The sequence below is a fragment of the Sus scrofa genome, chromosome 4, assembly GCF_000003025.6.
Source record: "Sus scrofa isolate TJ Tabasco breed Duroc chromosome 4, Sscrofa11.1, whole genome shotgun sequence".
In the NCBI taxonomy this organism is placed as follows: domain Eukaryota; kingdom Metazoa; phylum Chordata; class Mammalia; order Artiodactyla; family Suidae; genus Sus; species Sus scrofa.
The window spans coordinates 129,678,038-129,693,360 of NC_010446.5; the positions used below are offsets into that span (position 1 = coordinate 129,678,038).

The 15,323-nt window shown below is 48.9% G+C and overlaps 2 protein-coding genes across 7 annotated transcripts in view; one reads left to right on the forward strand and one right to left on the reverse strand.

Annotated features, from left to right (window-relative positions):
• The window catches only part of ODF2L (outer dense fiber of sperm tails 2 like), a 409,562-nt gene that overhangs the window by 281,987 nt on the left and 112,252 nt on the right, over positions 1-15,323 (forward strand). The gene's annotated exons all lie outside the window — the stretch shown is intronic.
• The window catches only part of CLCA2 (chloride channel accessory 2), a 34,132-nt gene that overhangs the window by 7,404 nt on the left and 11,405 nt on the right, over positions 1-15,323 (reverse strand). Inside the window, exons 7-13 of the mRNA XM_003125930.4 lie at positions 13,354-13,584; positions 12,181-12,358; positions 11,241-11,347; positions 8,411-8,635; positions 5,972-6,242; positions 2,447-2,617; positions 1,462-1,695 (exon numbers count right to left, since the gene is read on the reverse strand). Of these exons, the coding sequence (XP_003125978.2) occupies positions 1,462-1,695; positions 2,447-2,617; positions 5,972-6,242; positions 8,411-8,635; positions 11,241-11,347; positions 12,181-12,358; positions 13,354-13,584 (1,417 nt within the window). The remainder of the gene's footprint in view (positions 1-1,461; positions 1,696-2,446; positions 2,618-5,971; positions 6,243-8,410; positions 8,636-11,240; positions 11,348-12,180; positions 12,359-13,353; positions 13,585-15,323) is intronic.

A 15,323-nucleotide genomic window follows, 5' to 3' on the forward strand; every position in this document is an offset into this window, starting at 1 on the left:
GAACAGTTCCCCGTCGTAATGGGAGTCTGAGCTTGTGTTTGTCTCTTAACACACTGCCGTGCCCTGAGGCCATGAGAGCAGTGAGAAAATGCTAGAAGGCAGGTACCACTCCAACCCTGACATACAGACGGGGTGAGTCCTGGTGACCCCTTACTCCAAGTGAGCAGCTCGCTTGGGCTCCAGCAACGCAAACCAGGAGCCCAAGAAAGTTCGTGGGCCCGCTTATCTTTCCTTTGCTATTTGCTATGTCATCTCAGTTCATATGAAATAGACAGTTTAGTCCTATTTTCCACATACACAACTGAGGCTTACCGAGTTTAAAGATTAATCAGCTATCCTCATAGCCAGAATGGGAACTATTTTTTTCCTAATGTTAATTACAGTTGTTTCCCTTATACAAATGATATGCCCTTCCCACAGTTTCAATTATTTCACATCCCTAAACCTTAAATTAGGAGAATCCTTGATTCAGAATGGAAAACATTTCATTTCCTCCTTCTCTGCCAAGAAGAGATAGGTTGTGATAACAGAATTTAAAGACAAAATTACAATATTGACTATGTCTCAGCAGTGCAGAATCATTTGTAATTAAGATGCTTCTGGAGGATGTCATAAACAGAGAATTATAAGCCAAGGAAAAGTGATCCAAGTTGAAAGCAAGACTGGCAAAGGCCCAAAGTGGTCCCTGTGACTGACGATAGTGACAAAATCGGCTCTTAATAGAGAAGGTTGGTTCCTGGGAAATCTCAACCAGACTCAGCAAATAAACCATTTAAATGTGTCAGCAGCAACAGTCATGCTCTGATAACGGTAAAGATGTTGGAGAAGTTATTCGTTCAGAAAACTCAGTCTGTTGATTGCTCCTGGGATCAAGAGGTGAGGCAGGTGGCAGCCTGAAGGCCACACGGGCGTTAGGAAAGGGGGAGAGGAAGAAGGACCCCGTCCACGTCCAAGCAAGGGTCAGACAGCCTCCGTCAGGGCACTGATCCCGGCCTCCTAACAGAAATCGTGGCCGGAGTAGGAAAGGACGGTGCTCCGAGTTTTGCATGAATTATGGAATTATTCCCTAAACATGACTTGTACATCCTTGAATAAATATTCACCGTCCAATCTTCAAAAAACTAATTGCCCCCAGTATTTGGAAATCCATGCTCTGCAATGCAGAATCCACTTCTTCTGACTAGACCACCGTTAGGTGTGGTGGTGTGTTCCCAACAAAGACTTCTGTGGCTCAGTGTCCTTCAGTTTGCCAGGGCCTCTTCGGCCCTGGGGGGGCGGAGACAGTCTCCTCCTAGACGCCAGGGTACGTGGCTCTGTCAGCACCTCAACCCTTTTCATGACAACCCTCTGCAGCCTTGTCAGCTCTAAGCCCCAAAGCTATTTTTTACCCAAATCACCCCTGACATAGCTATTGAAAATGCCACCTTCGAGAAAAATGTGTAATGAAACCAAGACACCTACCCTGGCCCTGATCAAAGTCTTCTCCAGGTGCAGTCCAAGATAAAGCCACCTCCTCTTCTACTTTCACAGCTTCCAGGTCAACAATTTTGCATGGGGGAAACATGTCAGGGTGGGGGCCGGCTGGAACGCCCAGCACAGAAAAGGAGCCCCCCGAGGCTGCTCGGCTAAGGCCCCACTTTTGTTCCTCCTCACTCCTGCCCACGGGTTTTCTTGGGGCGTTCATCTGAATATTGCCTGTGACACCAAAGCAAAGAAGAGACAAAATGACAAGTTACAGTCTCCCGAAGGGCTTATCTTCGCAGATTATGGCGAGGCATTTTCAGACCCTTTTCCTTTGCGACATCTTTGGGAAGCAGATTGTTTACTCAGCAATCCATCTCCATTCATCTGCTCATTCACTCAGGAAGTATTTTGAAGGCACGTGCTGTGCCAGGAATCATGGACAAAACAGCGTCTTTCATAGACTGTATAGTCTATTTATAAATGTATATTTACAAAGTGTGGTGGAGATAAGAAGGAAAAAAACCAGAATGCTAAGAAAGAAAAACACGCAGGAACACACTTTAGCAGAGTATCAAGGAAGGAACGTTTAGAGGCTCCTGAAGGATGAGCGGGTCAGCCGAGGTGAGAGTGGGGGTTCGGGGTCTCCGAGACGAGGGAACGGGTTTTGTAAAAAAAAAAAAAACTCTGAGGTGCAGAAAAGCTCTGCAAATTAGAAAACTTAGTTAAACGGAGTTCCTGTTGTGGCTCAGTGGTTAAGAACCTGACTAGCATCCATGAGGACACAGGTTCGATCCCTGGCCTCGCTCAGTGGGTTGGGTTAAGGATGTGGTGTGGCTGTGGCTGTGGTGTAGGCCGGCAGCTATAGCTGCAATTTGACCCCTAGCCTGAGAACATCCGTATGCCATGGGTGTGGCCTAAAAAAAAAAGAAAGAAATATAAACATTACATAATAGTATTCAAATAACAGTGTAACAAGTCTTACCGTTTGTTATGTAACCTGGCACATACATAGCGTGACTTCCTGGACCAGAGCGGGTTGCGGCGCTGACGCTGGCCGGGTGACTGACATGCACTTTCAAGCTGTATCTACCATTTCCAGCAAAGGAAAAAAAATACCTCGAGTAAATTCCATCGTTTTTGATAACATCAGCACCTGTTCATATAAAAAAAAGCTCAATATCAACACGTTATCAGTTGATTACTAATATGTAATTAAGTCATTAAAAAAATAAGATTATTCCCCTTGTTCTTCCCCTTTTAGCATATGCTGTCATGGTCATAGCTTCTTTTTTTTTTTTTGCCTTTTCTAGGGCCACTCCCGAGGCATATGGAGGTTCCCAGGCTAGGGGTCGAAACGGAGCTGTAGCCACCAGCCTACGCCAGAGCCACAGCAACACGGAATCTGAGCCGCGTCTGCAACCTACACCACAGCTCACGGCAACGCCGGATCCTTAACCCACTGAGCAAGGCCAGGGACTGAACCCGCAACCTCATGGTTCCTAGTCGGATTCGTTAACCACTGAGCCACGACGGGAACTCCTAGCTTCTTTTGATATTATCTGGTGATTCAAATTCCAGTGAGTCCACAATTTCTCCCTGTAATTCCTTAACCTGGAAAAATTACTTTTTCAAGGTGAATGATTGTACCTGCTTCAGTGCTAACAAAGCGTTCACTAATCACCTTTAGAGCTCTCCTCCCTATTACCAAGAATAATTCCAGGTTTCTCACAGCAACCAAGCACACTCTTGAGCCTGTTTACAGTCACAGACTCTTTTGAGATAAAAGCTGTTCTGCTAGAGAATACACGTGTGTGCACATAGGCCCATTTTTATCCAATTTCAAGGGGTTTGTGAACACCCAGAAGCCCCGACGGCAGCGTCTTTGGTGGCTGATGGAACAGTGCAGAGTGTTGAAGTTCCTCGTTGGAGGTACGTGGAACTGCTGTTCCGAATCCCAGGGTCTCACGGACGCTCCCGTGGGGCCTGACGGGCTCCGGTTCTGCCCCCTTGAGGAGGACGTGCCTTGCTTCCGGAGGCCTCCTGACACCTTGGCCAATGCTAGACTCTCTCCTTCTGCGGTGACCCTCAGAGAGCCATTCAATCCCCAACCAGGTCCACAACAGGAAGGCAGGAAAGCCGAGCCTCCAAAGCACCAGGAGAGGCGCAGCTTAGGCAAGGGCACATCAGATGCACTGTTCAGGTCCCGGTGGCCACACCAGCAGGCAGCTTGTCCTGCTCTAGAGTCCGCTCAGATCTCATGCCACCCACACAGCCCTGTCTGCCAGCAAGGCCTCATCCCTAACGTGCTCTAGACCCCGCTGGAGAGGCAGGGCCGCTCCCTAGCATGAAGACGCAGAGGTATATTTCATTAAAATAAAGCATGCTAAGCAACTTATGATCATAGCAGTTTTCAAAAATGTTTTTATCTACTGGAAAGAAGTCCAATCTTGATATTGGGTGGTTTGATGATTAACAAGATCTCTGTCTGTCCTGAAAAGATAAAGGAAAACCCTTCCTGCGTGGTTACCCCTGCTACCTCTTTTTTATCTCTGAATCAGAAAGAAGTAGGAAAGAACCCTGGCTTGGGGGTCAGGGGACTTGTTTTAAGGTCTGGATCTGCCACTTAGCAGCTGTGACACAATCTCTCTGAGCCCCCGTTTTCTCATCTATGAAATGGGGATGATTTCTCTCACAGGGTGCTTGTGATGATCATTTGAGCGTGTGCATCAAAAAATATATCTAGGAGTTCCCGTTGTGGCTCAGTGGTTAACGAATCCGACTAGGAACCATGAGGTTGCAGGTTCAGTCCCTGGCCTTGCTCAGTGGGTTAAGGATCCGGCGTTGCCGTGAGCTGTGGTGTAGGTTGCAGACGCGGCTCAGATCCGTGTTGCTGTGGCTCTGGCGTAGGCTGGTGGCTACAGCTCCGATTAGACCACTAATCAGAGAACCTCCATATGCCACGGGAGCGGCCCTAGAAAAGACCAAAAAAAAAAAAAAAAAAGGCAAAATACATATATATAAATTATAAAACATTGTACAAATATACATTTTATTGTTCATTAATTTTGTTAGAAGATAAATATTACTTCCACTGTAAAAATAAACATTAGACAACTATGCACTTGTGTGTAAAGTAGTGGGGGGAATCTAAATTTATACTTCTATGTTTAAACAGTCTTTCCATTGCTTCTCTCATAAGGGGTCTATTGTGCACCAGATAAACTAAGTAGTTCCAGGGAGTAAATGCAAAGCCAGCTGAGCCTGATGAGGTGATCTTTCCTGAGAGAGCGGCTCTGTTTTCCAGGCCAGCCCGCAGGCTGGGCCGAGGGAGGAACCTTCTGCAGAGTGCCTTTTTGGACTGTCTACACAGAGGGAAGGTGTGGCCAGGGTTTAGCAATCAGTCTGAGAATGGCTTGGATCCATTCCAGTGCTGCTCTAGTATCCTCTGCGGTGGACTTGAACCACAGCCCTTTGCCTGGACCTTTGTTTATTAATGCCCCCGAGAAGGCCAGGGCAGGATGTGATGGCCTTGCCAAACCTACGACGCTTGGAAAAAATGCTGTCTCTGAAACAGCAGGGGAAGGAGTACGATTTTAGCGGTAGATCAAACGTTGGCGCTGCCAGCATAGACTTTGAGGGCTCTTGTCATTCTGAGGATTTCGTTTAGGAAAAGAACAGACTAGAAAAGATACAACAACAAAGGAGGTGGCTTTTAAAAATCATGGAAGTTAGTCAGAAAGGGTCCAGGTGCTGCTGTCGGCCCAGCGGGGGCTGCGCTGTCTTGGCGGGCAGGGCGATGCTGAGGCTCTGACCTCTGGGCAGAGCGAGTGCTTTGAAGGGTTTTGCTGTTTATTCTATTTTCCCGGTGGTGGGAAATCCCTCTCCTGATTGCACTAGGCTCGCTGGCCTGGTCTTCTTGTGACCAAACCACACCTGGAAGAGGCACCAGCCGTGCCCTCCCATCCGCCCAGCTACTCGGCTGGAGAACAGTGGACGGTCAGCTCACGGGCCACAGCTCATTTCCAATTTTCTCTTCCACAGCTGGGTCACGGAGGGAAAAAATGGGTTAACTGCCCTTGCCGCTCCCTTCTTGGGCTTTCATTTGCTCTTTTAATCGTCCAGTCTAACTATTAGGCTCAGTGAGCGGTAGAGAACCCCAGAGGAACATGGGCAGGGCTGCTGGCCTTACGAATGTGGCCAGCCTCTTTTGACAAGGGGAAGCCAAGACCTGGGGGGTGGGCCACCTCCCCCTCCATTCTGCTCACGCACAGCCACTCTGAGAAGCCTCCAGGAGACCCTCTGTCCCCACGTTCCCATTGGCTTTCCTGTGCCCATGGCAACCTGCTGCTACCTAATGCCAGTGAGGCTATGAGAATTTGAGACTCTCAAAAGATTGGGTAAGAAAAATGATTGAGTTGGAAGAATTTTAAAGATAAGCTTAATGTTGACACTGCAGCATCAGAATAGCTGTTGAGACCATGAAAAATGACCTGACATCCCATGGTACCTGCTCCATCATCCAAAAGTCGCAGTGTAACAGGATCTGCAGCCTCTGGCTCAACTGTAGCTGTTACAGTGGCGTTGAGAATGGGATAAAACCCCCTTCTGACAATTGCATAAATCATCATGGGATGGGGAAAGCGGGTGCTGTCTCTCTCCACAAAGGCTTCCACAGTGGCAGGGGGCACGGCTGGGAGGGAGGCGCGAGAGGTCACTGTCACTTTCAAGGCTTGAGGAGAATGGTGGCTATTGTTCAGTGTGTAAGTCCACAGCCCCGGCTGCAAAACAAAGACCGTTTGTCAGGTGGGAAGAAAAAAACCAACCCGAATTTTAAAGCATAAACCTAGCCTCCGAGGATCGTTTGTTCTTATTTTGTTAATGTTGCATTTTCTAAAATACTTCAAAAGAATGCCAAGAAGAATAATGTTGGTTAAGAGATAAGGAAATTCAGTATGGACATGGCTTTCAGAGTTCAAGTCACTGTGGTTTAGGTAACTCTTTAGGGAATCACTACCCTGAATTTATCTCTGGGGAAGGACCCATCTTGATTCACATTCTTGGAAGATAATAGGAACAGTGTCCAGCTTCAAAGCACTTTGCAAATATTGGTCTGAGCCGCTTCCCTTGGAAGGAGGGCCAGTGTTTCTATTCCTCTTACATATGGAGCAAAGTACAGCAAGTCAGCGGACAAGGATGATTTACGTGGCTAACCTGGACCCAAAGGCAGCTCTAGGCTTCGTTCCCTCCACTTCCTTCAATACCCCACGCCCAGAAAGCTCAAGCAACAAAGCCCCCAGACACATTAGGGACCAAGAAAAGGAACACTATTTTTAATAGATCAGGATTCCACAAGGTCTCTGTGGAGTGATTTATAGAAATATTGCTACATGCCGTTCTCTTTTGCCTGCCTGTGCCGCCTGGGGGAAAACTGCAAAAGCAAGTCTGAAAGAAAAAGGCTGAAACTACAATGTAGCAGAAATTCGTTCCTCTGATAAAACCGCACCCGTGTATTCCTTTTTCCTTCTTTCTGCTGCTCCTTCTCAAACCCTGGAAGTAGCAGGAGGAAGAAGAGGGGAAACAAGGGGTTAAGGGTTGCCGTGGTGGGTTAAGATGCCACCACGCCCTGCCCTTTCGTGTGCGTTGCCATTTCCAGTGACGTCACAACTGAAGGATCAAGATCCTCTATCCTAGGAGTTTTTCTTTTTTTCTTTTCTTTTTTCTTCTTTTTGTAATTGTAACATGAGCAACATGGACAGAAACCTTCACATGGGAAATTTCTCTTTGGTGTAATAAGCGTTTTGGTTCAGGGCACGTAATGCAGACGAAGAGGTCAGGCAACAGCAGCGAGAGGTAGGTGAAGTGTTCCCGGTCCTTGTGCACAGATGTGGAGAGGCCATGATGCATCTGGGGAGAAGCTCAGGAAGGTAGAGCCGGGCTGTGTGGGGGAGTGGCTAAGAGGTACGTTTGAGCAGAAGCCAGAACGTGAAGGGCTTGGCATGTACGATAGTAACCACATGGATTTTATCCTGAGACCGTCCCAGAGTTTTGCGCAGGAGACAGGATCGATCCGGTTTGTGCTTTGAGGGATCGGTCTGGTAGAGGCGACTGAAGGCAAGGAGGCCGCTGAGGCTGTGAGTTTACCCGGTTATCTGCGGGGAAGGGGCTCGGGGCAACTTCAGGAGAGGACCTGATCAGTTCCCCACCCGGCTCAGCAGCTTTCCTGGTTCCTGCACCTGCTGGCATCCATCCAGCCTCATCCCTCCCTCCCCTTTTCCTGCCCCACGTCCCCACCTTACATGCTCTTCGGTAGCTCATCCGTATCAAACTAGTACCTGCAGTCATTGAAAAGCCTCGCTCATCTCCTCGGAGCCGTTCTTCCTGCTACTTCCTCTGCCCAGAATGCCATTCACGCCTCTGGCTCCTTAACCCCCCACACGTCCATGCCGAGGTGCTCCCGTCCAGGAGGCATCCTCCTTCCCCCAGTGCCTGCACGCACCCTGTGTGCTCTGAGAATCTGTTCTTGCTCCCCTTGCGGATTTTATGGTAAAGCCTCTAGAACAAGACTCCGCATGGAATAGGTGCTCAAAAGCACATGTATTGCCTGTATTTATACGTCTTAAGGAGAGGGTTTTGTAAATGCGTGGGTAATGATTCTATATGGATTTTGCAAAGAAGGAAGTGAGCAGAAAGAACTGATCTGTGCCCCATCAATACTGAGTCCTACGACTGACGCCAGGAGCCGCTGGCATCCGTTATTTCAAGTTTGGGGCCTGCCTTGGTTGTTCCTCTTAAAGGTTGAACATTCACAAAATGCCCACAGAAATTTAAAGTAAAAGCGTGATACATCAGAATAGGGTCTCCTTACACATGCATATGTCACTGTGACTCCTTTGGAAGTGATTACTTGACGAAATACTGTCATCATGAACAAGCGTACAGCACCTACCTGAGCAGTGCCTGGAATCCAGAGGCGAGCGGTCTGCAAAGCCAGACTGGTGACAAAATCGTCTGTGTGGTACTTTCTCCCGTTAGGATCACGTAATACCATCTCTGGGGGGCCACCAGTCTGCCACGTGACTAGGAAGGTGGTGTCATTGCCCACGCCGTCATCCACAGTCACAGAGTTTGTCAGCTGATGGTGGGGTTTAACGGTTTCACCTGTGCTTTCAAGCTGTTGGCGAGAGCAAACGTGTGAGCGTCTCTAGGGCATGTGCATCACCCATCTCTTTTACTTTCGTGGCAAAGAAACACGAAACAAGACACAAAGATAAGAATCATTTAACTCTCCCTTTACATAAACTATCTTTCATATAAACACACTTTGCCTAAGCAAAGCATTAGATCAGCATAGTAGATAGAAACTATTTCCTACAGTCAGTACGCACATCACTTCAATATGCTTTTTTTTTTTTTTTTAGGGCCACACGCACAGCACACGGAGGTCCCCAGGCTAGGGGTCCCATTGGAGCCACAGCTGCTGGCCTATACCACAGCCACAGCAACACAAGATCCAAGCCACATCTGCAGCCTACACCCCAGGTCACAGCAACGCTGGATCCTTCACCCACTGAGCAAGGCCAGGGACCGAACCCGAATCCTCGTGGACACGAGTCGGATTCGTTTCCACTGTGCCACGCCGGGAACTCCCACTTCAATATTCTTTATCAAGAGATGTCAGCTGTTTTCATATCTGGATCAACATTATCTCAATTTCTTATCTGGATCAACATTAGCCTCAAAGCAGCAATAACAAGCTTTTAAAAAATTTCACTTATGGGAGTTCCCGTTGTGGCGCAGTGGTTAACGAATCTGACTAGGAACCATGAGGTTGCAGGTTTGGTCCCTGCCCTTGCTCAGTGGGTTGACGATCCGGCGTTGCCATGAGCTGTGGTGTAGGTTGCAGACGTGGCTCGGATCCCACGTTGCTGTGGCTCTGGTGTGGGCCGGTGGCTACAGCTCCGATTGGACCCCTAGCCTAGGAACCTCCATATGCCGCGGGAGCAGCCCAAAGAAATGGCAAAAAGACAAAATAATAATAATAATAATAATAATAATAAAATTTCATTTATGAATGTTCTCTAATTTGTATATCATCTTTCCAGATAACTAATGTTTCTTAGCAAGAAGTCAGCCATTGGGTTTCGGGGGGCTTGGTACATTGGAAAGGTAATTTAGCCATTCACAATGAGCTTGTGCACGTGTGTGTGTGTGTGTGTGTGTGTGTGTGTGTGTGTGTGTAAATGTATAAAGCACACACAGATGGCAGGCACTAAACACTGAGCACCAAGCACTCCACGCATATCATCCTACCCAGTCCTTATGAAAACCCTCCGAGGCGAGAGCTGTTGTGACCCACTTTGCACGGATGAAACTGGACAAGGCAGCTGCCCACAAGGAGGCAAAACTGGCTTAGAGCCCAGGCTGGCAGACACCAGAGTCCTGCATTGAATCCTTGCGTGTTCGCAAAGGATATAAATCTATAAATAACTTCAAAAGTTATATTTATGAAATAAATACATTAGCAACCCTGTAAAATGTCTCAGACTTGCAAAGAATATGAAATTTTCTTGGTGAATGGCAGCAAAGACATTGTGGGTTATTTGTTCCCATTGTCGTAACAAGTGATTGTGGGCTGCTGAGCACCGTGGCGCCTCCTGGGCTGGGCTGTGGGCTGCCGAAGGCGTGGCTGCCCCTGTGCCCACGGTCTAGTGGGCTGATGAGGCAGACAGCCACTGGGGAGAGGGGCCAAGGGTGGGAACTAATCTGGGTCATAGGAATGATGTTTTGTTAAAATTTTTCTTTTACTCTTTTAAACATTTGTTTGTACTTCATATGATGAGAGAGAAAATCAAGGGTAGACATATTATTCAGAAGAGCCAATTGTGAGCTAATTTAAAATAGATATCATCCTTTATAATTCCTTTTTTTTCACTTCAAATGATGGAATTGTGGTTATTGCCTTTACTGTGTACATATAATCTTCATGATAAATATTTTTCTAAGAATAATTTACTGACTTCATTGCTCCCATCAAGCCATTAACTTGACAGGGTCACTTACCATCTGTGAGGAAACAGTGGGTGAAAATTGTTCCAAGTGTCACTCAGTTATACTCGGAAGATCTTTAAAGTGCTTAGAAAGACAAAACTGTTGGCCCTTATGAAAATGACTTGATTAAAGGAGGATTTTGTCAGCATAAACTGTGGTAGTTGGAGAGATCTTTCAGAATTTCTAGAATTGAGTGAAATAGTTGATACTTTTTATATGAGGGAGGAATTTCAAAGAAGTTTTTAAAGAAGCAAAAGTTGGGGTTCCCTGGTGGCTCAGTGGGTTAAGAATCCGGCATTGTCACTGCTGTGGCTTGCATTTGGTCCCTGGCCTGGGAACATCCACATGCCACGTGCCCCCTCCCCCGCCGCCCCCCCAAAGAAGTAAAATGGATTCTGATTGATGGAAAGTTTGAACTAGAACTAAATCTGCTGATCCCTCTTCTTCTTCTCCTCCTGGGCCTTCCTGCCGCCCCGTGCCCCACCCCCAACTCCATTCTGGGCCACAAGGAAGGAAGGAGCCAGCTCTCTGCTCTAGACCTTGGAAGGCCGAAGGAGCAATTACAGAAGGTGGCTGCCGGGGCTGAGAAGGGCAGACAGCAGGCAAAACTGAAGCCTGGTTCTGCTGATGTCAAGAAGCTCCTCACAAGCCCTCTTTTCGTGGAACAAGGACCGCCACATATTCCAGCAAGGTTCCGTCTATAAGCACAGCATTGAGGAAATGCTGACCTGAATATGCTGCTGAAAAACATCTCCGGTTCCAGAAGAAATTCTACTGAAGGCATCAATCATGCTGGTGGAGTCGGATTTATCTGGAACAAAGAACTTTAGACCTCCTGAAATACATGATTGGGATGGCAGCTATTAAATGTATGAAATCGCACAAAATACGGCGATGGGACTTTTCTTAAAGACTTTCTTTGCGTAGGAGGGTGAGTGCGGGGGAGGCGGCACCCGCGCTTGAGCTGCTGGGCGCTGTGCTGGGCACCGGATCCAACCGCACGGGGCGCGCAGCCCACGGCCGACGGCTCTGCCCGTTCTGTTCACGGCCGTAAGTGCAGGGACTAGAACTCTACCCAGTACATGATGAAAGCTCAGTATGTATTTATCAAAGTAATATTCATTTCAATGGAGGTAATCCCTAGACAACCTAGATTAACCGCTACCTACTCACATTGCTACATATTTACATTTACACTCTGAAAACATTTTCAAACGTAATTCAGTAAAACCTAACCTTCCATTTTCAGGCTAGCTACTCATTTTTATTGAATATAAGGAATATAAGATAAAATGATTCTGCGCCTCGTTTAGAACAACGAGCAGGTACACGTGCGATCCTGTGCTCACTGCGGCCTCATCAGCGAAGTCAGTGCGTTTAGTCTTCAACGTACTTTTAGCTTCCTGGTGCACCTGCTCAGGCTGGCTTAACAAAGAAGTAGTAATATTTTCACTAGCTGCAGAGAATTGGCACCTTCTAAGGAAAGGATAAAAATGCCAGCGATTTTTGGCAGGTTTTCAGCAATGACTTTTTTCCTAAGGATATTTTCTGGTGATAGTTTTCATGAAGCCATGTATTCTATTGACAGGATCTGAGTTTCATGGTTGTTGATCGAATAGTCAACTCAAAAGGAAACGCTCTGAAGTGCGTTTCTAGAAACGTGCTCACCAGTAAGTCGCGCCAGTTCCTCCAGGCTGTCGACCGCGGATGAGCCGAGCGCGAGGGTGTGAACCGTGGAGCCGCTGCTGAGCGCGGCGAGGAAGCAGTCGGAGATGCGCTGGTCGCCTCCGCTGGCCGCGAGGATCATCACCGAGCCGAAGGCTTTTCCTTTCAGTTTTTCCACCACCTGAACACAGGGCATCCGTCGTTTGGAAGGAAACGGAGTGCAGACTGCCTCACTGAGCAGAACGCCCTCTCCTTGCAGATCCCCCCGGGGGCCCTCGCCTCTTCCAGGTCTTCTGTAGCCCCCCCTCCCCTTCCTGGCCTCACCCTGCCATGGCACTTGTTACCCTGATGCCATCGCGGGCTTACTCGTGGAGGGACTCTTCTTGTTCACAGAGAGACGCACCCTAGGTTAGGATGGCGCCCGTCGGAGGCAGGGGAGCATCACTGTGTGACACCCGGCTCCTGGGATCCAGGGAGAGGCCTGGAGCAGCGGTGCGCAGCCTGGGCTGCATGAGCGTCGGACGGGAGCTCTAGAATTTTGTCATGGCCAGGGCACGCCCAAGACCAGTCAACTCAGGACCTCCGGGGGTGAGACCCAGGCTTCAGAATTTTTAATCCCCAGGTGATTTAAACGGGCAGCCAAGGCCAAGAAGCCCTTGCCTACAGGCGGCCACAGTTGTGGTTGTGGTCTTGTTACCAGACGTCTAGCACGTGGCTGCATCCGCAGTGTTGCACCCAAACTCATCTGCTTGGATGAACGCTTATTCCTGGCACACACCTCTGGCCTTACCTGCCACGCGCTTGCTTGAGGCCTAGTGTGACTATAGGCAGGAGCCACAAGTGCTGCCTTTGACCGGAAAACCCAAGGGTGACAACAGCCACAGATGGGACAGCCCCGGAGTGGGCAGGGACAGTGTCAGCCGTTGTTCAGATGACACGGAAGCCCCCTCCTTGGCCACTGTATTCATTTACTTACTCATTCTTTCAGCAAACGTGTTAAGCGCTTACTGCATGCCCTTTGCTAGGCACAGGGCTCAGTGGTGAACACCTGCTGGCTCCCGACCTTACGGTGACACGGCGCTACCTCCCGCACTTGCGACCACACTGGAACAGATGGCCCACACCAGAAGCAACCTCAGCCAGAAAGTGGCCCGAGGGCGGGGTGCTCCACCGTACCTCAAATCCCTTCTTCAGCCCTGAGCAGACGCTGGCTTCTGCTTCAGCTGACACTGCGGCAGGCAGGTACGAAACCAGCAGCTTCCGGTCGTCGTCACTGTTAATTTGGTGTAGCTGGGCTCTGATCTCCCCTTGGCCGTTAAAACTGGCAATGCCCACAAAGGTGTGACTCTCAACCATGTGTGTCAGGTAGAATGCTGCCGCTTGTTGCAGTCGAAGGAGTCTGTCAGCCTGGGTTGCAGAAAGGAAAACAGAAAGGTAGCAGCGTGTGGTGCAGACAGAAGTACAACCGGACAACTTAACTCGCAAGTGTCTCTGCCAGTTCTTTAGAGGTGACCGGTGGTGATTTTTTGAGTTGTAAAGATTGACGCAGTCCTAGAATATTGTTTGCTTAATAAGAGGCTTTTCGGGGAGGATGGTGTGGTTTGGAACTCTGCCCTCAAGAGGCTATTCATAATTTACCACTCCCTGAGAACACATAGGTCCACTCTTTCTCTCCAACCCAATTTAAAGATCCAGGGAAGCCATGGAGATTAGATTGGTAAATGCTTCACTGAACACAGGTCCCGAGTAAGAGGAGACATTGCAAGGGAGACATTGCAAGGGCCCACAGTGGAGATGAACAGCAGTCAGGCATGTATCCTGGCACTACCCTCTGTTATCATGTTTATCTTAGGCTGGGCATCCCATCTGCGAAGTGGGGTTACTAATCATCTCTCTTACTTGTTAAAACAGAATTGCTGTGGGGATCAGCTGAGATACGTGTATGATAACAGTTACACCTTGGAGAACTTACTGAGAGTAAAGGAACACTAGCGACCACATTTGGGAAGGTGAAGCGCCTGTGAATTCACTGAGGCGCTTGTTTGGGGGCGGTGGTGCCAAGCTTCGGGGCCCCGCTCAGCGATGACTTGCGGTATCTGCCACCGCACCCTCGCATCCGGACCAGCATTTCACGCTCTTCGGAAACACGCCACTTCGATGCCCACGGGGATCTCAAGCCCTACGCGCCCTGAATTCCAAACAGCGTTTCTCTGATGCTACTAGGAGGGAAACTGGGAGGGCGGACAAAGCAAAGACTGCCTTGGCTTTTCCTAATTATGTGACCATAGAGAAACCAACTTATCTTCTTTCGCATCCGTTTTCTCATCTGCAGAAGTGCTTCGTAAATCGTCATATTGCTCATATAGTCGTGGCCTCTGCTCCTAAGGAGTGAAGCTAGAAACCTGGAACTCTCTTTACCACTCCTGGGTTACCAGCCCTTTCTCCTTGTCCAGGCCGTGTCAATTCAGTGTCTTAGATTTCTCTGCAGTTCATACCAGCTTCCCGCTTATCTGCCGCCTCCCTAGACCCGGTGTTACAGCCATAGCAGCGGATGCCTTTCCTGAAAAGTCCTGCCGAGTTTGCCTCTCATCGGCCTGCACACGCTCGTTCCTTCCTTGCTCAGCTAGCGAGCAGCTCGTCACCCGTCAAGACGCGGCTTCCCCTCTGCGAGGTCTCGTGCAGGTCACGGGTGCTGCAGCAGCTCGCAGCTCTGTGGAGCCTGGTCCCCTCTGCGTCCCTGTCCACGTGTGTGACGTCTCCTTTGCCCGACTGCACGCGTCTCAAAGCAGAGACCCTGTGCTCTCATCTCTGTGTCCCCCAGGCCAGCACAGTTTGGGCACCTGACAGATGAGTGATGAATGCCATGGCACTTCAGCGAGAGGATTGACAAGAAGAGGGAGGGAAGTTTGCTTCACCAGGAGTTCGTTACGTTAGGCTTATTCCTCTTCGACTTCTCTCGGGTCTTCTTTCACGTACAACTGTCTTTCCCTTCGGTCCATCTGTTCTTGCTCAATAGAGGCCGATCTCCAGGACGAGTGACCTTGACACCGTAGCCGAAGATCAAGCCCTCGTCAGCTGCATGGAGGCCAGACCCAGACTGTCTAGACGCTGAGGATGTGAGTGGTGTCCTAACGTTTCAGAGACAA